This window comes from Corvus moneduloides, chromosome 4 (assembly GCF_009650955.1).
Source record: "Corvus moneduloides isolate bCorMon1 chromosome 4, bCorMon1.pri, whole genome shotgun sequence".
Taxonomy (NCBI): Eukaryota; Metazoa; Chordata; class Aves; order Passeriformes; family Corvidae; genus Corvus; species Corvus moneduloides.
The window spans coordinates 23,160,908-23,184,326 of NC_045479.1; the positions used below are offsets into that span (position 1 = coordinate 23,160,908).

Below are 23,419 nucleotides of genomic sequence, written 5' to 3' on the forward strand. Positions count from 1 at the left end.
AACAGTATTGAGGTGCATTTCATGCAATCTATTCCTCGGTGCTGAACAAGCCTCTGATACATGCACATGGCCGTATGCAGATTTCTTGTCTAAAGTGCTCTTACAGGCCCCTTGTGCCTAATTTTCACATTCATCATGAGCAACATCCTGCAGCGCATCATTATCCTTAAAAATAAACTGCTTTTGATGACACCCAAATCCATTGCCTTTATGGCTTGTAAAGCAAATTTTTCAAGTTCTTTCTGCACTGATAAAGTGTCTTCAGTGCCTGCTGCACACCCGTTCCCCTACTCTGTACTCTTTCCCTGTAGTTCAAGCTTTCTAAGCCTTTTTGCACCTTGGCTTTTCCAAAGCTTTGCTGTCTCTGGACCCTCTGCAGTTTGTTTCCACCCTCCTTACACTTGGGATCACCTCCCACGCCTTGCACCTGATGCTCTCTTTAATACTGCACAGAACGGTAATTGTCTCCTTGCAGCTGCCCATACTCACAGAGAGCCTAGGGCAAGGGGAATAGTGGAGTGGAAAAAAAGGGGAAGAGACAAAAATGCAAGGAATTGCTAAAGTGCTATCCAGTGTGATGGCAATTCATATCAGGAGCAGAGGAGAGGCTCACAGGAGGCTCCCCTCCACAGAGAGGGGATCACAACAGGAAATCTGGGGAAGAGCTGGGCATCTGTCTTGGGGTGACCTTATGATGTGTATCCCATATCGCTGCCTATGCCCAGAAATTAATTTTTGTGCCTTTCTATGCCTCTAAACTGAGCCTGAAAGGGGGAAGGAAAAAACTGAGCAAAACTTTCTCAAAGCAGTTTGCAGCTCGTTCAAGGTTACAAAAAGATAGCAGGTTTTTTTTTTTCCCTAGCTGGGGCAGGGGAGGGAGGAAGCACCCGGCTTGTTTTTTTTCCAGTCAGTTTTTGGCCAGTTTTTTCTTCTTGTTCTCTGGAGAGAGACTGAGAGTTGGACTTTGGATTTCCTTCTCTGGAATTCCGGATTTTTCCCCTTTTCTACTGGACTGCCTGATTGCTGTAACATCAGAGCACATCGGGAGGACTTTCCACCGGGCACAGAGGGCCTGGCCCCGGCCCAAGCCCCAGCTCCGAGGAGACCAAAGGGAGGACTCGAACACTTTCCCAGGTTTTTTCCTCTACCGCGAAAGATTTTACCATCTAACATTGTTTTCCTTCCCATGTGTTTGTTAAATAAATAGTTTTATCTTCTTCACTTTCCTTCGAGGAAAATTTATTTTTTCCCGAACCTGGTGGGGGAGGGGTGGTTGTGCCTTCTCTCAGAGGATATATTTCTAAATTTGCCCAAACTGGAACAAATTTAGTGGCGCCCAACTGTGTGGCTCGAAGGAAAGTGAAAAAACTTGTGCTAATTACATTTTGGGTTGAATTTACTTATTCTGTGTTGGAGTAAAGTAGTCACCATGCTGGTTGAGTTCATAATGTCTCTCTGGCTCGATGTACTCATGTCTTTCTGGTCCTTAGGCTTCATTGAGGTACTAGTGCTTTTTTGGTCCCTAGGGTTGTTTACCTATCCACAACTTGCTCCAATCTTGTCCCTGGTATGTAAATTTTACAGAGAAGGGAGACGAACCAGGATTTCTATTTTGCTGTGCTCGGTGATAATGATTTATAAGAAGTTGATAGAGGTACAAGCAGCTGTTCGAGGTGTGTATGATAAGTGGTTTCTCCGTCCTAACCCCAGTCCTAGCTTCAGTAGCCTGTTTTGGGAATTTATTAGTAATTGTACCCAGATTGTTAGAGGAGGAGGAGATGGGGTTTCCCTTCCCTTTAAATTTGATAGGTTATCTTTTGAGAATGTTCAGTATCCCCTTGATGTTAAAGAGACCACCCTCCTGGTATTTAATCTGGTAATCTTCCTCCATGTAATTCATAGCTTGTCTAGAATGAGAGCTCAGATTTCCAGGGTGACTGCTGAGACACCTGACCCAGAGGTGGAACATCTTGAGTGGTGTGGGGAATGGGAGGACATCGGCCAAACCCTAAAGAAATTCTCTGACCCGATAGTTTGGGATTTCCCATCTGAACAAATTCAGAAACCAGCTGAGGTGGGAAAATATCTGAAAGAGAAATACAATGACAATTCTAATGAGAACAAGCTCCTTGCAATATGTTGGGCTTTGGCATATGCCTATCGCACACTGCAGCAGCAAGTAAAGGTAGAGAGGCAGGAAGATAAATCAGCAAAGCCTGCAGATACCCCAGTCACTCAGGCTGCAGATAAACCAGACAGCAAGCCCAAACCAGATGGAGAGTCTAAGCCATTGACAGTGGCTCCTGTCACGAGGAAAAAGCACACAACCAAAACTGATCGCCCAGTGAAAGATGATGATGATGCAGGGGAAGGAACCTCAAAACCACCAACGGACTCAGGCACAGAAACCATTACTGAGTCCATGTCCATAAAGGACCTTCACAGCCTAAGAAAGGATTACACCCGACGGTCCGATGAATCCATAATAAGTTGGATGGTCCGTATTTGGGATGCGGCAGGTGATGATGTGATGCTGGACGGTGCTGAAGCGAGGCATTTGGGATCCCTGTCACATGATCCAGTGATCGACCAAGAGATGAAAAGGGAGGCTAACTCTACCAGTCTCTGGAGACGGATTTTGACAGGCGTGGCTGAAAGATATATGTGCGGAGATGATCTCTACATGCAGCAAACCCAGTGGAAGACCATAGAACAAGGGATCCAGCGCCTGAGAGAACTAGGGGTGGTAGAGGTTGTCTTCACAAATGACCCAGGATTGAGAAGTCCAGACCGGGCCAGAGTTATTCCATACATGTGGCGAAAACTCATACATCTTGGGCCACCAGAATATGCTTCTGCTTTAGCAATAATGAAACCGGACTACGGTGCGAATGAGACCGTGCGGGATATGGCAGTGAAGCTCAGAGCATATGCAGACTCTGTGCATGGCCCAACATATGCAAGAATTGCAGCTGTGGAAACACGTATGCAGAAAATTGAAGATGAAATGAAGAAGAATCACCAGGAGATTAAAGAGTGCCTTCTCCGCGGACGTTCCCCAGAGAGAAGGTACATCCCACGAAGTGAGCTGTGGAATTTCCTGTGTGACAGTGGGGAAAACATGAGGAAGTGGGGTGGACAACCCACGTCTGCTCTGGCAGCACGAGTGAGTGAATTGAAGGAGCGCAAGTCTCAGAAAGGAGGATCTACCAAAAAGGAAGTAGCTCCAGTTGCCTGTAGCCAAACTGCTGGAAATGATGGAAAAGACGATGGCATGTCCAATTCCCATGAAGGAACCTCTAAGGTGCAGGCCCAGGGAAAGAAGGATAACCAGGCATAGAGGGGCCCTGCCTCTAGCCAGGTAGAGGCCAGGGAAAACCGTGTTTTTTGGACTGTGTGGATTCGTTGGCCTGGTACATCAGAACCACAAAAATATGATGCCTTGGTTGACACTGGTGCGCAGTGTACAATAATTCCATCGCAGCATGTGGGGGTAGAATCTGTTTCTATCTCTGGTGTAACAGGTGGATCACAAGATTTGACCTTGGTGGAAGCCGAGGTGAGCCTGACTGGAAATGAGTGGAAGAGACATCTCATTGTGACTGGCCCAGAGGCCCCGTGCATTTTGGGCATAGACTTCCTCCGGAACGGGTATTTTAGAGACCCAAAGGGACTCAGGTGGGCTTTTGGAATAGCTGCTGTGGAGACAGAGGGCATTAAGCAATTGAACGCTTTGCCTGGGCTATCAGAGAACCCGTCTGCAGTCGGCCTTCTGAAGGTGGAAGAACAAAGAGTACCAATTGCTACCTCGACAGTGCACCGCCGGCAGTACCGGACAACTCGAGATGCTGTGATTCCCATCCACAAGATGATCCGTGAGCTGGAGAGCCAAGGGGTGGTCAGCAAGACCCACTCACCCTTCAACAGCCCCATTTGGCCTGTGCGCAAGTCTGACGGGGAATGGAGATTGACTGTGGACTATCGTGCCCTGAATGAAGTGACTCCACCACTGAGTGCTGCTGTGCCAGACATGTTGGAGCTCCAGTACGAGCTGGAGTCCAAAGCAGCGAAGTGGTATGCCACTATTGACATTGCTAATGCATTTTTCTCCATTCCTCTGGCAGCAGAGTGCAGGCCTCAGTTTGCCTTCACCTGGAGGGGCGTGCAGTACACCTGGAACCGACTGCCCCAGGGGTGGAAGCATAGCCCCACCATCTGCCATGGACTGATCCAGACTGCACTAGAAAAAGGTGAGGCTCCAGAACATTTGCAGTACATTGATGACATCATTGTGTGGGGGAACACCGCAACAGAAGTGTTTGAGAAAGGAGAGAAAGTTATCAGGATTCTCCTGGAAGCTGTTTTCGCCATCAAGAAGAGCAAAGTCAAGGGACCTGCCCGAGAGATCCAGTTCCTGGGAGTGAAATGGCAAGATGGACGGCGTCAGATTCCCACTGAGGTCATCAATAAGATCACAGCAATAAGATCCACCAACCAACAAGAAGGAAACACAAGCTTTCCTAGGTGCTATAGGTTTCTGGAGGATGCACATTCCTGAGTACAGCCAGATTGTGAGTCCTCTTTACCTGGTTACCCGCAAGAAGAACGATTTCCATTGGGGCCCTGAACAGCAACAAGCTTTTGCCCAGATCAAGCAGGAAATCGCTCATGCGGTAGCCCTTGGCCCAGTCAGGACAGGACCCGAAGTGAACAACGTGCTCTACTCTGCAGCCGGGAGCCATGGCCTGTCCTGGAGCCTTTGGCAGAAGGTGTCCGGTGAGACTCGAGGTCGACCACTGGGATTTTGGAGCCGAAGCTACAGAGGGTCTGAGGCCAACTACACCCCAACAGAGAAGGAAATCTTGGCAGCCTATGAAGGAATCCAAGCCGTCTCAGAGGTAATTGGCACTGAGGCACAACTCCTCCTGGCACCCCGACTACCAGTGCTAGGGTGGATGTTCAAAGCAGAGGTTCCCTCTACCCACCATGCCACCAATGCCACGTGGAGCAAATGGATTGCTCTCATCACACAGCGCGCCCGTATCGGAAAACTGAATCGCCCTGGGATTTTGGAAATAATTACAAACTGGCCTGAAGGTGAAAACTTTGGTCTCACTGATGAAGAAGAACAAGTGACACGTGCTGAAGAAGCTCCACCGTACAACCAGCTGCCATCAGAAGACACACGCTACGCTCTTTTCACCGACGGTTCTTGTCGCATCGTAGGGATGAAACGAAAGTGGAAAGCAGCCGTATGGAGTCCCACACGACGGGTTGCAGAAGCTACTGAAGGAGAAGGGGGATCAAGCCAACTCGCTGAACTCAAAGCTGTTCAACTAGCCCTGGACATTGCTGAAAGGGAGAAGTGGCCAAAGCTCTACCTCTACACTGATTCATGGATGGTAGCCAATGCTCTGTGGGGATGGTTAGAAAAGTGGGAAAAAGCTAATTGGCAGCGTAGGGGAAAACCAATCTGGGCTGCTGAAGAGTGGAAAGACATCGCTGCCCGAGTAAGAAAGCTGGTTGTGAAAGTCCGCCACGTAGATGCCCATGTCCCCAAGAGTAGGGCTAATGAAGAACACCAAAACAACAAGCAGGTAGATCAGGCTGCAAAGATAGAAGTGTCACAGGTAGACTTGGACTGGAAACACAAGGGAGAGTTGTTTCTAGCTCGATGGGCCCATGATGCCTCAGGCCATCAGGGCAGAGATGCCACCTATAAGTGGGCACGAGACCGAGGGGTGGATCTAACCATGGACAGTATCTCCCAGGTTATCCATGATTGTGAGACATGCGCTGCGATCAAGCAGGCCAAGCGGGTGAAGCCCCTGTGGTATGGTGGGCGATGGTCCAAATACAAGTACGGGGAGGCCTGGCAGATTGATTACATCACACTGCCTCAAACCCGCCAAGGCAAGCGCTATGTGCTCACAATGGTAGAAGCCACCACTGGATGGCTGGAGACCTACCCTGTGCCTCATGCTACTGCCCGGAACACCATCCTGGGCCTGGAAAAGCAAGTCCTTTGGAGGCATGGCACCCCTGAGAGAATCGAATCTGACAATGGGACTCATTTTAAGAACAGCCTTATAAACACCTGGGCTAGAGAACATGGCATTGAGTGGGTGTACCACATCCCTTACCATGCACCAGCTGCAGGCAAAGTGGAACGGTGCAATGGATTGTTGAAAACCACTTTGAAGGCACTGGGTGGGGGAACTTTCAAAAATTGGGAACAGAATCTAGCAAAAGCCACCTGGTTAGTTAACACCCGAGGTTCCACCAATAGAGCTGGTCCAGCCCAATCTGAATCCCTGCATACAACAGATGGAGATAAGGTCCCAGTAGTGCATGTCAGAGGTCTATTAGGAAAGACTGTGTGGATAAATTCTGCCTCGAGTACAGACAAACCCATCCGTGGGGTTGTCTTTGCTCAGGGACCTGGTTGCACATGGTGGGTAATGCAGAAAGATGGAACAACACGTTGTGTACCACAGGGAGATCTGATTGTTGTGTGACAACCACCTGTAGTGTGAAATGCCAGTATACCCCTGCTTGCTGATTATCACTGTCACTGTTCATATATAGCTGTGTATATATATATATATATATATATGTATTAATGTGTGTGTAAAATTGGAATATCTTAGTTTGGGCATTGAGCCAACAATATGGGATAAGGGGTGGAATGTCTTGGGGTGACCTTATGATGTGTATCCCATATCGCTGCCTATGCCCAGAAATTAATTTTTGTGCCTTTCTATGCCTCTAAACTGAGCCTGAAAGGGGGAAGGAAAAAACTGAGCAAAACTTTCTCAAAGCAGTTTGCAGCTCGTTCAAGGTTACAAAAAGATAGCAGGTTTTTTTTTTTTCCCTAGCTGGGGCAGGGGAGGGAGGAAGCACCCGGCTTGTTTTTTTTCCAGTCAGTTTTTGGCCAGTTTTTTCTTCTTGTTCTCTGGAGAGAGACTGAGAGTTGGACTTTGGATTTCCTTCTCTGGAATTCCGGATTTTTCCCCTTTTCTACTGGACTGCCTGATTGCTGTAACATCAGAGCACATCGGGAGGACTTTCCACCGGGCACAGAGGGCCTGGCCCCGGCCCAAGCCCCAGCTCCGAGGAGACCAAAGGGAGGACTCGAACACTTTCCCAGTTTTTTTCCTCTACCGCGAAAGATTTTACCATCTAACATTGTTTTCCTTCCCATGTGTTTGTTAAATAAATAGTTTTATCTTCTTCACTTTCCTTCGAGGAAAATTTATTTTTTCCCGAACCTGGTGGGGGAGGGGTGGTTGTGCCTTCTCTCAGAGGATATATTTCTAAATTTGCCCAAACTGGAACAGCATCCTAGGGCAGGCAGGGAGGCACTCAGCTGGGAGGGAAGGGGATCTTGAGAGGCCAAGCTCCCTCCTGCAGGTCCCTTGTTTTCTCTCAGGCTGCCAATTATGGGAGCAGGGTTTGCTGTGTTTTGCGTGGTTTGCCATTTCTCTGTAATTAGAGATGCCTTGGCTGAGTGTCAGGTTTCAGAAGGTCAGAAAATAGAACTTAAGAAGAGAACCCAGCAGCTGGTGCTACAGGCACATATATCATGTGTGCATGTGTAGGTCTATCTGTCCTGGGCACGTGCAGCTGGACGCTCCTTTCCCTCATTTCCCCCTCCTATGGTTCCATCCCCAGTCCAATACCTGAATGTCACCGCCGTGCACCGAAACGAGTGGGGGAAAGAACTTCTCAGGGTCTGGGATGTGAATCTTCAGGATCTTCTTAAACCTTGAGGAAAGAGAATGAGAAGGACAAATGAAGCAGGGCCTGATCCTGATCACTGTCGCTGTGGTGGGGGTGGAAGAGTGGACTGCAATTCACAGGTACTGCCCTGGCATGGGGGAGAGGTAAAACAAGGTCGAGCCTGAGGGCTGTCCTTGCTCACGTGGTCCGAGAGGCACTAGCTGAGCCATGAGATGTGCAGAGATGAGACAGATAAACCTGGCATTGGAAAATACGCTTCCCTCAGCCTTTTCCCTGGGGAAGTGGTTTTCCTGGTTTTAGTGGTTTCTTCCTTGCCTTGCCTGGTCACCTTAACCTCTCCACACACCCCCTTCAGCCCCTGTCCTGATGACAAGCTGAGCAGACCTCCCTTGTTTCCAAGCTCCCACTGCTGTGAGCTGCCCCTTCTTTGTTTTGCTGCCACCACAATGACACCACAGGGACCATGTGGCCTGAGCAGGGCCATCAGTGGGAAAGCTGTGCCACAGCTCTCTGCCCTCCTAGCAGGGTGCTGCATGGTACAGCTGTGGCACACTGGCCATGCAAGCCACCTGAGTGAGTACACCTTGCATCGGTCCAGAGGCCTCTCCTTCACTGGAACCGCTGCGTTGTCATCCTGAGGCAGCATGAAGTGATCTAATCTGCTCCTCAATTCCTCAGGGTGGTTGGATCATCTTGTCATTCCTTTGCAGAAGCTTTGCTGTAGGATTTTCTAAGGAAAAACCCTCCTGACCTCTGGAGGCATTTGGTGTACTCTCTGAAGCATCAGAACTTGCTAGTTCTTGCATATAAACTACCTTACATCATTGCAGATGCTATTTTTATTCATGCATGTCTAATCCTTCCTTGCATCTTACCTCAGCATTATTCTGCACTCAATTCCCCTAGGTTAATTATACTTTGTGGAGAAAGAAGGCCTTTTTAACTCTCTCTGTGCTGTACATCTAGCACTTCCTCAACTTTGTGTTATGACTCAGGGTAAAAGAGTGACCAGTGACTTTCTCAGTATCCATCTTCCTTCAGCACGGTTCTCTGTCTTTCCTTACAGAGAAACCATCCAGCCTCTGCAGCTTCATCCCTGAGGATGTTTGTCCCTGCTCCCTGCCATGAATATCAGCACCCTGCTTCTTTATCCCTGACCTGAGATGAGAAAACCTGTGACTGTTTCTAACCTTGCCAAGCTGACAGGTCACTGTTCCTATTATTGTGTGGAATAACCTTGTGAGACACTTTCAGTCCCTAATAAAAGCAGTGTCTGGGTAGAAACACTGGCAAAGAGGTCTTGAAGCATCATATGGGTTTTATCAGTGCATGAGGACTGCACAGACCAGGGAGAACAAGAATTGTACTCCTCGCTCAGGAGTTTTGCTTGCAGACCAAAGTCACCTCATCCTGCCTGAGCTCTTGCTGGAATGTTTAAATGAGAAGGTAGTGGTAACCAGGCTTGCTTGGTTTTTGCTGCAGGGAGAGTGCTCAACCCAGTGACCTGCTTTTGAAGAGGCAATTTTGATGCATCCCTGCTAGGAAACACCACTCTAACCCCTGGGAAGCAGATGTGTTGATGCAGCTGTTTTAAATTTAGCCAGGGCATAGCACCAGGGCATGGCACCAGGGCATGGCACCAGGTCACCAGGCACAATACGACAGTGTTGGTGGTGGTGTTATTTCTCCACAGGCAAATATCAGTCTCAGAAGGTTGGGCTATAAACCATAAATTGGTTGGCTTAAAGCCATCTCTATCCTGAGTAACATCAGGTGAAAAATAATCTGAGTTTTGAGAGTACACACAAGGTACAGGAGAGGAACAGAGATGTAAACTTAATTCTCAATTACCATTTCAGGGTCCGTAAGTTAATAAGGAAGGCAGTCCCAATGATCACGAAGAGGAAAGTGCTCACTATAAGAACTGGCAGGACTGGCTGGGATGTTCCTGCAAGATGAGAAAGAATGAGGAAATGGCTGTGAAAATGTAACCAGGATTCTGGAGGTAGAAGCTGCAGCCCTCTCATGGCTGTTCAAGATGATCAAAGTGGGCCTTTGTTATAATTTTATATAATATTATAATAATACATAGAATTGTAATATACAGGTCAGAGTATGAGTGGGTTCTGCTGTGTTGTGTTGGGTGCCTTTGAGCTGATACGGGTTTCAGAGCCTAAGTGCTGCTTAAGAGATAATCTGTGCTGAACAGCTTGAGCTCCCTGTTCACAACAGCACCACAGCTAGGGCTTGCCACAGATGAGGTGGCACAGTCTGCTGCTGATTGAAGTGTCCACCAACCCGTCTGTTTCATTGCCAAGGAAAGCAGGGACTCCTAAAACCAGCTAAAAGTGGGGTTGGAGGCTTGAAGCAGCATTAATGGTCAGTGGGGGAGGGAGTCATGGGGTCCACAAGTCTCTGAGAATGCAAGAGGATAAGGATAGAGAAGGCTAGGGATCAAGGGACTGGCTTCTTTCTTTTGAGAGGTGTAGGAAAGCATCAGGAACCTTCCTAGTCAAAGTTTACAGCTTCACACCATATTTTAGTACTTGGATTGTAGGGTTAGGACAAAGAGACTGGGTTCCCACGTTGCCAGGGCTGCCAGCACTCCTCAGGCTTGTTTGGCGCCATCTCAAACTTTCCTTGATCTGTCTCTTTCACACGTATCTCCCCAGTGCACCTTTGCTTGGTCTTGCTATTCTGGTGCCTGTTTCCTCTGCCTGCCCCTCATCTCCTCCCATCCCTTGTGTCCCTTGGTCTGGTCATGCAGAGAGTCTCTGGAGAAGTTATGAGAGAACAGAGGAAAATAAAAGACAGAGGAGACATTTTTAGCACATTCTCTCTTTCCCTGTCCTTGAGATGCTACTCAGATCACTTTGTCTCCTCTGCCTCTGGTACCCTGGTTATCTTTGGGTCTTGGTTGCTATGACAACTGGTTGCGGCTGTATCCTATTCTCTGACATCACACACTGTCAAAATTTGATCGCCACAGCAACACAGTGCCCTTTCTAAACATAGCTCCTCTGTTTATACCAACACCAGGAACAACAGGGAGGGGTTGAGCAGGGGCAGGATGGGGGCAACATGAGAAGGAATAACCTCTACCTGCTTATTTTTTGGGAAAAAAAAATGACAGAGGCCACAGCCAGTGACTCACCGAAGGGCATTATCTTTCAAGGCTGGAAGTTCATGCAGTGACCGATGCAAATCTCAGCAGATCTTTCTTTGAAAGGGTCTTATCATGCATGTAAGTCAGTGGGTCTCTCCCAGTTTCCACGAGACTTTGCTTCCCGGGCTCAGGTGTTCTTCAGCTCAGGAGCTGAGAGCCATTTCACTGCATTTCACTGATCAATACCTCCACTGAACTGGGCCATTTTAGGAAGCTGGGAGAATGTTCCTAGGTAACATTAGCATCTGGGAAAATGCCAGTCCTGGCCACTGCTTCTGCTGGTCAGACATCTGTCCTTACTGATCAGGAGGGACAGTTTTCAGCCTTTCTACTGCTCTTTGGTCAACACAGTCCTCCCTACACATCTTCCTTCAGCTTCTCACCCTGTTTTGGCCATTCTACCTTGTGTGCCCTGAGTCCCCATTTTCCCCTCCAGGTCAGACTACCTGACTGATCCTTACGGTCAGCGTGTGTCCTCCACAGGACCGGCTTGCTCCAGTCACTCCACATGCCTTTGTAGGTGCTTCTGGCACTCGGCCTTGCACGGACAGCTGCCTCGTATTTCGAGTTGGGTGAGAGTCTCTCAAAATTTGTCCACATCTGGTCCTGTTCAATGGGCAAGTTTGCAGCCTCCTGGCAGTAGGGAGAATTTAGAACATCGTCAACACCTTGGTTTACAGCCTCACATACCCATCTTTTCCAAGGCCCTCAGAGAAGACCTGTCTCAAAACCTTACACCTCCTGCACTCCTTGTTCACCCTGAAGGAAAATTCTTCTTCACTTTGCTTTTTTCATCCCTTTCAGGTCTGTCCTGGAACTGTCTGAATTTTTTTTGTGACAGCACTAAGTAAAATAGGATCCCCATCTGCCTCCTTGTCATCACCAAACACTGGCAGCAGGTGACACAGATAAAAGAACGGGGGCTGTCATCCACTCTCCAGCTTCACCAAAACTGGTTACATTCTGAGAGGAGGCCCAGGAGCAAGTCTTGGGTTACATAAACAAGACCAGGATTCATCCAGGATTCATATGGTAACACATCCCAGTTTCTCCCTCTGGTACTCACCTCCCAGGACTGACTCACATGTCGGTACCGCACTTGGTACTCCCGTCTCCCCTCCAAATAGTGAGAGGAAATATTCAGGCTCCATGTTAGGTTGGAGGTGTTTTCAGTTATGTTAGCCACCTGAAGGTTTCCTGGAGGCCTCAGCTTTACTGGAAAGAGAGAAGAAGCAGGGCTGATATCCCTATAGTCTGCCCATAACAGGACTGCACATCAAGCCCCTCAGCAGCAGGACATCTCCTTGAGACAGGTAAACTCACATATCCAGCAAAACAATGTCCCAAGCAGATGTTTTTCTTCTGGGTTAGTGAGCTGAATCCTTTCAGCAAAGACTGATGCATGCCAAAGCTGTCTTAAAGAAGGGTGGAAGCACATAACTAGTGTGGGGGCAGAGGAAGAGCAGCAGGACTTTCCGTCCTTCTAGCAGCACATATTTTTCAGGAAGGCAGCTGAGATATACCTGTTTGAATCCAGATAAGGGACAGGACAGGATGTGACTGGCATGACAGAGGTGCGAGTGGCAGCAGTCAACATTGTGCTCATTGTAGCAGGGGACAAGCAAAAGACCAAGCCTTAAAATCAGCTGTGGGTGTTGCACAGGGGTGGAGGAGGAAGGGAAATCAGCTATCCTCTCATGGGGAAGCTTCAGAGACCAGAAGACAGATGAGTACTCACTATTTGCAAATGGATTGAAGTTTTTTATTTCCACAGGTATTCTGTTCTCATTCTCTCCAGTTTGGCAATGGACAGACAAGTCAAGACGGTCTGAAATGGTGAAGCACTGATTCTGCAAGGAAAATTAACCACTGCTGACAATGAAATCTCGTGAATAAGCATTCAGATTTCTAAGCATTGCCTATGCATAAGATGTTTAGGAATACTTGACAATAAATATGGAAGGTATTTGTGGTGGAAGGGCATAAACCTCAGTGGTGAGTGAGGAACCAAAAATTTATATTTCATGTGGTTGGATTGTTTCTTGGTTTGTTGGCAAGAAGGGCACAAAATATTGCGATACATTAATTTCCTGGGATTCCTGTATGTGCTGACTAAGCAGAAAAGAAGTTACTCTCTATGAGTGACATTTATTGAGAAATTTTGTTTTTATGAAAGCATTTTAAGTTCCCTGGTAAGACTGAAACTGCATTAGTATTAAACATGACACTTGAGATGCAATGATGCTGAAGGGCCACATACACCATACAGTACTGAATAAGCAACGAATTAGCTTGATTGGAAAGAAAAGACTTTGGAGCTATATACCCACCCTGAAATTTGTCTTTGCACATGATATACAAATATATGAAAGCTTGTCTGTCGTTAGAACTGGTTGTGACTTTATCAATAAAAATATTAGCTCAAATTTGGGTGGGTGTTTTCTGAAAATATGGGGACTGCAGTGACTCTGGGTATGGCTGATGGAAATACATAATGAATCTAAAATATGAGTGATTTAAATACGGAATAGTAGTTAGATTTGCATCACCATCATCTCCAATGATGTGTTGCTGTTGCATCTTGCTTTAGACACATCTAACCCCACTTCACAGTAGCTAATGATCTGGAAAATGGTATTGATCCTTTCCAGGAAAATGAGTTCAGGAGGTGACCTCAGAGCTGGTGGTGATGCCCATCCCTCCTCAGAGGAAGAGATTAGGGCCAAACCCAGGTAACAGAGACATGGGACACTGCATATGATCTGTCTGTCCTGCAGCTCTTCTGCATGGGTCAGGCCAGTGTGGCCCAGCTCACAAGGAAGCCAATCCCTCCTGCAGGGGAACCCACAGGAGTCATGTACATCAACAGTACAAAACACCAAGCCCAATCCCAGAACCAGAGCCAGGGATTAGGTCTGGGCTTTTTGTACTACTCCTGGATGCCACAGTGTTTATACACCCAAAATGCATATATAAATCCTTTCCACCCTGTCATTAGCCAGGACATCCCAGATGAATTACTCACATTAACGTTTTGGTTGAAGGTTTTGTTGCATCTCCTCAGCCCTGTCATATTCTCTCCCTTGAGTAATGTGCAGTGCTTCTTGCGTTTTTCAGGTGGGGGAAAGAACTCCAATGAGCTGGGAAGGTTGTTTCATAGTTAGTCAAATATTATGTAACACTAAAGGGCTTTCAAAGCATTTTACATCCTACTGTATTTGCTGAACAGGTTACAGCAAAGATCTAATCCTACTTTCTCTCCCCATTGTATCACTCAAACAAATTTTATGTGCTGGCACATGGAAGTCAATGCACCCCTGTTATTTCAAGGCAAAGATAATAGCAGATTTCCAGTTTCAAAGACTTCACAAAACCCTCTTCCTATCTTCTCTGCTTCCTGTTGATTTCAGAGGGCATGCAGAGCCCAAACTCACCTACAGCAACGTGGCCCTGGAAGACAGGTGCCTGTTTCAGCTCCTCTAGGATTTACAGATCTCCTTCCAGCCACTGACAGCCCTGTAGGATCTCAGATACTGAGTGACATGTACCTTCTGAGCCAGGTCACATCTCAGTCAGCCAGAACAGGACATCACAAGTGGTAGCACTACACCATGACCTCTCTTCTGCTCTAAGTGTGGCTGGAGCAGCTGGGGGGTGTCTGACTGATCTGCCTGTAAGGTCAGATCAGGCCTGGGACTTGCTGATGGTGGGGAGGAGTTTTTTCCTACAGCACTGGTCAAACAAATCCAGCCACAGTGTCTGATTCACATTCATGGAGCAACATAAATATTTCAACTTTCTAGGTCCATGCACCAGCCCCAGGACATATTTGCCAATCTGACCCCATTGGTGGTGTCTGTATGACAGTGACAAGTAATCCACTCAATGCCAGAATCACAGTGAGCCTCTCCTTAGGACAGGCACCCAGGGCAGTCCTGGGCTAGGCTGGCAACCCTCCTGGCTGCAGATGTCCTATTTGGAGGTGACAGAGAGTCAGCCAGCCCCCTCTGCAGGACTGGGCAAACACCTCCCCTGTGCTGGGAGGCATATGGGAGAGGAAAACACCATGAACTGGAAGAGGTGAAAGAGCCAGGGGAGAGAAGTGGGACAATCTTTTTCTTCATTCATTGTTACTCAGGGTGCAACATCTCATCTCATCCTGGCAACCACCAAATGGCCTCTGTATAACTTCAATTCCATCCTTCTCCAGCCCATCTCCATACATCCTCATTTTCCATGGAAAATGCCTTTCTGTCCCAAGGGTGGCTGACAAGGAAAAGGGATTTTCTGAAAAGCGAAGCTCAGAAAGAACCAAGGAGCTGGAAGATGGGTCGTGCTAGACAGTTTGGGACCGTCAGATGGCAAACACTGAGCAGTGGCTGCCAGCATCTCAGCCCACCTGGGGTTAGAGACAGAATTCAAGACAAAACACCTCAGCTCTGTGACTCCGCTACACCTGGCCTGGGAAGGGGAAGCCTACATTTTTGTTAAGTGGCATTGTTTTTCCTCAGCCTCTCCAGTCACCCACCTGTCACAAAAGCCATTCTTTGATAAAATCTCCAGCTGGCAGGGTGCTTCAACCAGATCCCTGCCCGGGTCCCAGTCACAGAAGAGAGCTGCCCGTGAGTCATACCAACAAGTGAGGCTGGAGGCACCTGCCAGCAGAGAAGAAATGGACAGCAGTGTGGCCCAATTAGCATCGATGCTCGGCATTAACCACCACCCCGGACAATTCTGCCCCATCCCAAACTACAGACTGACTCCTCTGCTGGACAACTCCAAGTAAGAAAAGCAGAGCCACTCATTTCTCTATATCCTTGGAGGCTGATGTGCTCGTAAGAGACTGGTAATACTGCAACCTCCTCTGGCTGTATGTTACAACACAAACATTGCACAGCAGCATACTGTGGCACACTCACTGCCCTGGCTGACTCCCCTCCCTGTTCACCCAGCTGGCACAGGCGAAAGGAATCGCTTCTTACCTTGCGCCGAGTCTAATGCCCATGAGGGAGGCATGAGGCTGAACAGGCAGAGGTGAGACAGAAGCAGCAATGAAGGCTTCATCAGTACTGGTGTCACACTGAAAGAGAGAAGACACCCCCACAACACAGCTCAGCAGTGGAACTTGGGAAGATGTCAAGATGTCATCTCACAGGCGGCATCCACGGTCCTGGGATGCAGTGCCAGTCTTCTGGGTTCAGAAACTCATATCCCTTCCACTCCAGAGCCTGCACTTCTCCCTCAGCACCTCACTGCTTTCCTGCCTTGGGTGCTTTGCTCAGCAGTGAAGCTGTTCACAGGGCAGCACAGAGAGGCTGCTTGGAGGAATCATATCTTCTGAAAGCGCGTGAGCGAGCGCACAGCGGTCCGCGCACGTTGTCTCAGGCTGCTTGCTGACTCAGGTAGAGAGTGCTGCCTCGGCTGCGCACAGCCTGCGCTTTGGAGAGCTTCTTTTTTTGGTAAACCCTAGGGCTGAAATAACTAGGTGCTTGCTGAGTAAGAGGGTCTCTGGATGCAACTGGCAGAAGTTAGTTGCAGAGCTCATGGCTTAGGAGGCAGATTTTGAATACCATGTTTGGGACAGGTGGGAGAATCAGGGAGAAGAAAGTGTTTACCAGGTCCTAGAAAGTCAAGGCTTTACCATATCAAAAAAATATTACATAGCTGTGCACAAACTATGCATCATCCCCTCTAAGTAGACCCTTGCTCTGCCTTGGAAGGAGTCATGATTTTAGGTATCAGAAAAGTTGGGCTTTGTAATAAGGAAACTCAGCAGCAGCCCTCATCCAGCCCAGGCACCCAGGGAGCCTCCTCGTCTTACAAAGCCTGTACAATCTTGTTCCATATCAGACAGACTGGTCTCATGGTCTTCTCATCCAAGCCCCTCTCTCTCCCCATCCACCTGGACACCCATACCTTGAGATCTGCCTTTGCCCACAGGAGAAGGAACCACCCTCACCTCTCACCAGCCCTGGAGCTCAGGCAGACCTGAGCAAAACAAGAGGGGAGCCCCACTGGACCTTGCTGGGACTGCCAGAGGAGTGGGAAGAGAGGGTTTATAAAGGGCTGGCATGAGCTTACTACCAATTCCCGTTGTGATAAAAGATTAGGTTCAGAGGAAGAAAAACATGATGACAACACATTAGCAGACAGGGGAGAGAGAGAAAGTGGGCGGTGTGGTAGTGAGATGTGGGGTATGATTTGAGAGGATTGTGGAGAGACAGAGAGATAAATACGTTCTAAGCCCTTCCCAACGGCAAGATTCAGTTTGTCAGATTGAAACTCCTTCTAAGATGCTTTCAGGTCAGCCACCCCCATGTGGGAGAGAGCTGGCATTGCCCCCTTTACCTTCCAGCTCCAGTCACTGAGCAGTCTGGACGAAGGGAGTGCCTGGGGTCGTGAGGTTGGATGGCAGCAGGTGCTGATTGTCAAATAGTGAGGGGAAGGGCAAGGGGAAAAAGGGAGAGCGATGAAGGCAGGTATCCTGGCTCAGCGCATGTCCACAAGAGAAGAGGTGCCTCCAGCCCAGCAGTTCTGCTTCAAAGCTGTTTCTGTCATACATGCATGGTCTCTCTCTGTCTTCTCCCTCTCACCTGTGCACAGGAAGCTGCTGCTTGCTTGCCTTGTCAGACTGAGACAAGGCCCCGAAGTATCGAAAAGGCTAGTAAGGCCAAGAATAAAAAAACCCAAACCACATTCTACTTCCTGCTGATAAAGCAATAAGTGTAGAAACCGAGTTAGAGGGGTCAGGTGTTAGCACTGCTCAGACATACTGGGACCAGTTTAAGCCATTGCTGGGAGGCAAAAGAGAGAGCGAAAAGGACCTGTCCTCTTGGGATACTGGCAAGACCCATAGCTTCCTCTTTCAGACACCCAAATGGTTCACTCATATTGCTCTCAGGGTCTGCACAAGTTTACAGATCACTTTGAAACCGGGGACAGGAGTCTGTCTACAGTAGAAATGCCATGGACCACTTTGTGAAAAATAGCTGGAGTTGTTGACCTGAGCAACACCTGAATGAAACCAGACATCGTTGCCCCAGTTTTAGAGGATCCATCTTGGGTCGCAGTGGGAGTGGAACCAGGTCAACACTGAGTGTGAACAAATTTGAGGTACACCCTCACACTTGCAGATGTTGTGACACCACAAGAACACCCATCCCACTGCCTCCCTACCCAGCCAAACACCCCATTCACTCCACAGAAGGAAGAACCACCCCCTCTAACCTAAGCCTTGCAGCTAGTCCAGCCAGGCAATGCCACCCTGCAGTAGCTGCAGTGTCTGTCTGGCATGGCTTGTCCGTTCAACAGGGCAGACAAGGATACAAAAAATATTTCCACCTTTTTCCAAAGCTTCCTGTGCCCTCACCTTTGCAGACAGATAGCCCCTTTTGTTGCCTTCACATCCCAAGCCAAGGCAGATGTACAAATGCAAATCCACAGCCTGATGGTTGCCCGGTTCACAGATAGACACGGACCTGCAAACGTGTCCTCACCCCCCTCTCTCTTTTCCATACAGAAATAGAATTCTCTGAAGTGCAGCACATCATATTTCCTGCCTGGTCTGCGCTGCACAATGATGGCCACTGGTGTGAGGCCAGATGATGAGCATCTCCTCTTACATGTACAGTGGTCACCACACTCCATGCTTCTCATCTTTCTCTCCTAGAGCAGCTCAAGGCCCAAGCTCAGGTCTGGCAAGACAGTTTTGCTGACCAAAAGTTGCCAGAGGCTAATCACAAATCTTCAGGCAGTTCCTGTTTGAGGGCTCTATAAACCTGGAGGATGGGACTGAGTTTAACAACAAAGGGATCTTGGATTCAGGTAGTGGAAAAAGGGTGTAGGAGGAGGATGAGTTCTTAGTCACAGGAAGCCCAGCCCAGACACTGGATCTCAGAAGATACTAGACCTCAAAAAGAAGTAGCGTTGGAGCAAACCAGTAGCTTGAAGGCATGGGCAGAGCTGTTTTGCAGGAGGCTGCAATAGTCAGTCCTCATGGCCATTTCTGGGAAAGCATAGCAGCTGATCCAGAACCAAACACTCACTCAGCCAGCAGTAGTGGAGTGCAGCACCTCTTTCTTCACCACGCACAACAAGGACTGGGAGTCTTGAGAGCTGTCATTTGAATGCTCTTCCTAGGCATCTGAAAACTCTTGTCATGGCCAGGCTTGGGGAGGACAACTGGGGAATCAGAACCAGCCAGCCTCTGTTGAGGAGGAGCAGCAGAGAGGATGAGCTGTGTGCTCTCCTGCTCTGGTAACCGCTGGCTGTGTATGCTGCACTGTGGAGGCTCCCGTTGGGATGGAGCTGCAATGGCATGGATCATCAGGCCACAGCCCGCCTTTGCCAGGAACTCTTAAAATGAATGCAGCTTACTCTGACACAGAAATCCTCATCTGAAGCAATGAAGTGCTCTGTGAGTAAGATCTTGGCATCACCAGCATTGCAGCTGCAATGGAGCTTTCCTATTAACCATCATTTTTCCTGTTTGTCTTTCAGACTGCAGAAACCTACAGCTTAAGACCAGAGACCACTTTGGGACAGCAAGAGCACAAAGCACAGCTCTGTTCAGCTTATCAGGGAAAAAAATCCACTGATTCCTTTTTTTTCCTATTTTTTTCTTTTTTTTTTTTTTTAATATATAAAAATCTTATGAGATTGATTGTGCACTATGGTACCTGAAACAGTGGAAGTGGAAAACTTAACATGTAGTCAGGCCCTCTAGGAGATGGTGGCTGCTGCAGTTGGAAACAAGGATTTGTGTGATCAGCTGCCTCTCTGGAGACTGTTTTTTTCTAGATCTGTTTCTCTGTGATAGACTCTCATGCAGATTTTCTGCTATCTAGTAAGCACTGGTGTCACATTGAAGACTTTCCCACGCAGGGTGCCAATGGAAAAACAGCACTCCTCTATCAAGATACCCTTGCTCAAGAGTAATAAGACATATACCTCTTTGTCAAGTGCAACTGGAATTGATTGACTTTTCCAAAACTGTGAAGGGAGGGGGAATGGTCCGACGGATCAGCTAACAGACAACCAAACCTTGATGTGTGGGGACACAAACTTCCTCAGCATATTTCCCTTGGAAACACAGTTTAAAATGCATTGAAACAACAATTGTGTGGCATAAATAAGAGAAGGTTTCCTCCAGAGACATGATAATAGTACTATGTGCAGACCCTGTTTGGCACATATAAATTACGCTTCCTGCCACCACAGTTTTCAAACTTGATTGCCCAAGATGTTGTGCTACTGAGAATGTAGCACTTTTTATCTCCTTTACACTGATATTGTTAGGAATTGTGCCATTTGTAATGTGAGAAGCCAAACAAAACCACATTGTCAGCAACATATGCGAGGTGTTCTTGTCTTTACCTTCCTGTCCCCATAATGGTGGCTGGGATGGGTAAACTCTGCAGTCAGTGTTGTTGTTCAGTGTTAAAGTGGCAGGTAAAAGTGTGATGATGGAGGTTTGCTTAAAGATGTTGTTTGGGCCAGACTGGTTTCATAAGCTTTAAAAGTTTTAAAAATACTCAAGACTGAGGCATGTACTTATGCACAAGACTTTTTTCCCCTCACACAGCTTTCATTAGAGAAGAGCAGTGCTGCTGAAACTGCTTGTTTTCAGCTGCACGTCCACTGAGAGTCTCTGCAAAATGGCAAAGGAGAACAGCGCAACAGAGACAGAGAAGAAGCACGAAGGCAAAAGTGTTGTGTGGTGTCAAACTACCCCAGGATTCACCAGCTCAACATGTTCATTAGGCTGGGGACATCCTTTGCCTTTGCTGGCTCTCAGTGGGACCAGAATGCCAGGCTAACTGGGATGCCTTGCAAGCCACCCAGCTCACGGGGTGAGCTCAGTGGAGGGCTCAGCAGATCCATCTTGGACTGTCCTCACGGCCCTCTGGACTGGAGCAGTGGAAAGAGCGCAGAACCAGCAGGAGGTGAAGGGAGGAGGGCAGAGATGCCCTGGTGGCCACTAAAGTTCGCTTCCTGACAGGATACACTGTGAAGGTCTCGAGACGCTCTGTAAGTTATTTCTGGTACTTTCCAAATAATGTTGTTTTAACTATAACCTTTGCATTGAGTTTCCTGCCAATCGTATGCGTGCGCTTCTCAAAACTACGCTGTTGTTCTACATCTGCAGTTATTTTCCCGTTAAACTGTGGTTCTACTCCGAAAAATGTCTCTAAAATGGCCTTGTGGGAAACCACTGCTCAGTGTATCAGTGAGGTCTTTATTCAATTTTTTCACATTACAGGCCTAAAAGAGGCTTTACTTTGTATCAAAACAGCAAACTTGGGCTGAAGTAAGAGAGAGGTTTTTTCCCCTCCTGCTCCATCATCCCTAGGGATATTGCTGCTGCAGGCTAAACACTGCCCTCAGGTTAATCTCCACCACTAAGTGGAGAGGCATTTCAGCAACGGAGTTTAAGATCTGGAATCGGGTACCACAACGGAGTAACAATGCTGGGCAGCAAGTACTAAGCCTATCTACAGAGCAGATGATATTCCTGCATTTCTTTCCTTACAAATTCTGCCCTACGGAGCGTCCTGATAGACATGCTTGGTAAAGGCAGTAGACATCAAATATACACATGAATACACAAAATGTTCAAAAGTAGGGATTCCCTAGCCCTGTAGGCTATAGAGGAACATGGGCAAAAGTGTTAGGAAGCTGAGGCACTCACAAGCACTTTCACTCGAGGCAAGTCAGGGGCCAGAGGTGGGAGGCGATGGAGGAGGTGTTCACTTTCACTCCTTGACAGTGATGGCCACAGCCACAGAGAAGTGGGGAAAAAAGGGTGGGAGGGAGAGCATGCTACTTTCAAGCAGTTTCACTCTTAGCCTGCCTGGCTGTGAATACACTGCTATGAACTCGTGAGGAGGAGCACGGGATGGCCACGAGATGCCCCTGCTCAGGACCTGAGCCCTGGCTCCTCATTATGTTTGGGTTGAACTAGATGGTGACAGGACTTTGGCTGGAGGGGCTGGAGCCCAGCAGCAGAGTCAAACTTTACGAGAGCTCCCAGGAGTGGATGTCTGTCTCCCTGATGAGTGCTCATGGTGCCACAAGGTTTGCTCAGACCCAGAGTCCCTCCCTAGAGACACTCGAGGAAGACCTGGGCTGTCACCCTGGGCCTGGCACTCTGCGTCCGTAGGCATCCTTAGGCTCAGCAACATGAAGGAAGGCCAGTGCCTACACCCTTGTCTGAGCCTGTGGAGACAGTGTCTGAGGCCCAGCAGGCATTTGAGACACAGCAGTGTGGCAAGTGATCTCTGCCAGCTAATTGTGGTGCTTGTGTGTGCAGATGGTCTAATTCTGGCACACCTGCGATGGAAAACTCAGTAGCGTGAACTGTAAGGAGGGTGACGTACCCATGGGACTATCAGCATGTGTGTACAGCTCTCACATCCTCTCTGAGTCTCAATTTCCACAGCAGAGAAAGGAGCGCAAAGGACACCTTCCCATCTTCTTCAAAAACAGATTCACAGACCAGGCTCTGGGTCCTGCATCACACCCAGGTGTCCACTGCCCAGGTCTGTAGGGCTGTTATGGACTTACAGTGTTAAAACATGCCTCTGCAAATCCCTGAGGGTTCTCCTGGCACTGAATGCTGAAGATGCATGGCTTGATTGCCCACAGAACTTGCTCACAGGACTGTCTTGAAGAGGGATTGCCTGTGCAAGTGATATGTTCTACAGGAAGGCAGCACTGGACTCAGAGAACAGCCTCACACCAAATCCATGCCTAAGCAAACTAATGAGCTGAATGCTGGCTGATTTGCTATTCAGCATCAGTGGCTGCTCTTGTCCTTGAGGGAAATCATTACCTTATTACCTGGGCAGTCTTGGAGAGATAAAGCCCTGCTCTGTTTTTCAGCCTGTCAATGTGTTACATCTCTCTCTATTTAAAGCTAGAGGGTACAAATACTTGACAAGCCTAATACGAAGCAATGACAGCTTCCAGACCTAATAAATTGAGAAGAATTTAGAGATTTATTGTACGTTCAAAATTGCTTGAAGGCAAGACACGATACTGTAAGAAGATTCTTGAGAATAAACCCTCAGGTATTTTGATTATCAAGGCTTGCTCCCAGTTTAATCACATTTCCCTTCCTTCTCTAGAGGAAAAAATCATTACAGCCACCACCCCCATTCTGCTCAGAGCTCTCCTTGCTCCTCTGTTTTCTTCATCTCTGTGCCTGAGCAGTTTCTAGAAAGGGAATTAATTGGATTGTTGATTTTGTTATAAAATATGGTTGGTGATGTCATGCTTATCCAAGGGCCAGCCCCCTACTCCCCCTTAAGCCCTTCCGGGGGTTACTGATTTGTGACTGCGGCAATTATTAACTTTCATGTCATTAAGATGCCTGCACAGAAATTACTTGTTTGGAGGCAGCTTCCTGTCTCCTTACAGCTCGCTGCTCAGGAGCTGCATTCCTGTTTCTCCCCTGGGCTCAGCCAGAAGAGCTATTTTTCCTCTGCTCTGTAGTTTCCTGGGTTCAGC

General features: G+C 48.0%; 1 protein-coding gene and 1 long non-coding RNA gene across 3 annotated transcripts in view; one reads left to right on the plus strand and one right to left on the minus strand.

The window, feature by feature from the left end:
- LOC116443181 overlaps positions 1–12,764 on the plus strand; it is a 19,787-nt gene extending 7,023 nt beyond the window's left edge. The window contains exons 2-3 of the long non-coding RNA XR_004239768.1: positions 7,675–7,862; positions 12,684–12,764. This is a non-coding gene — a long non-coding RNA (uncharacterized LOC116443181). The remainder of the gene's footprint in view (positions 1–7,674; positions 7,863–12,683) is intronic.
- The window catches only part of IL2RB (interleukin 2 receptor subunit beta), a 22,554-nt gene extending 4,900 nt beyond the window's left edge, over positions 1–17,654 (minus strand). The window contains exons 1-9 of one of the 2 annotated variants that reach the window (XM_032107158.1): positions 17,258–17,654; positions 15,892–15,989; positions 15,438–15,564; positions 13,935–14,049; positions 12,648–12,759; positions 11,976–12,124; positions 11,356–11,542; positions 9,595–9,691; positions 7,683–7,767 (exon numbers count right to left, since the gene is read on the minus strand). In XM_032107158.1, coding sequence (XP_031963049.1) covers positions 7,683–7,767; positions 9,595–9,691; positions 11,356–11,542; positions 11,976–12,124; positions 12,648–12,759; positions 13,935–14,049; positions 15,438–15,564; positions 15,892–15,973 — 954 coding nt within the window. In that variant the 5' untranslated portion in view covers positions 15,974–15,989; positions 17,258–17,654. Of the gene's footprint in view, positions 1–7,682; positions 7,768–9,594; positions 9,692–11,355; positions 11,543–11,975; positions 12,125–12,647; positions 12,760–13,934; positions 14,050–15,437; positions 15,565–15,891; positions 17,231–17,257 lie in introns of those variants that run through there. The other variant, XM_032107159.1, reaches the window with a different exon arrangement.
- Positions 17,655–23,419: the final 5,765 nt, after the last annotated feature.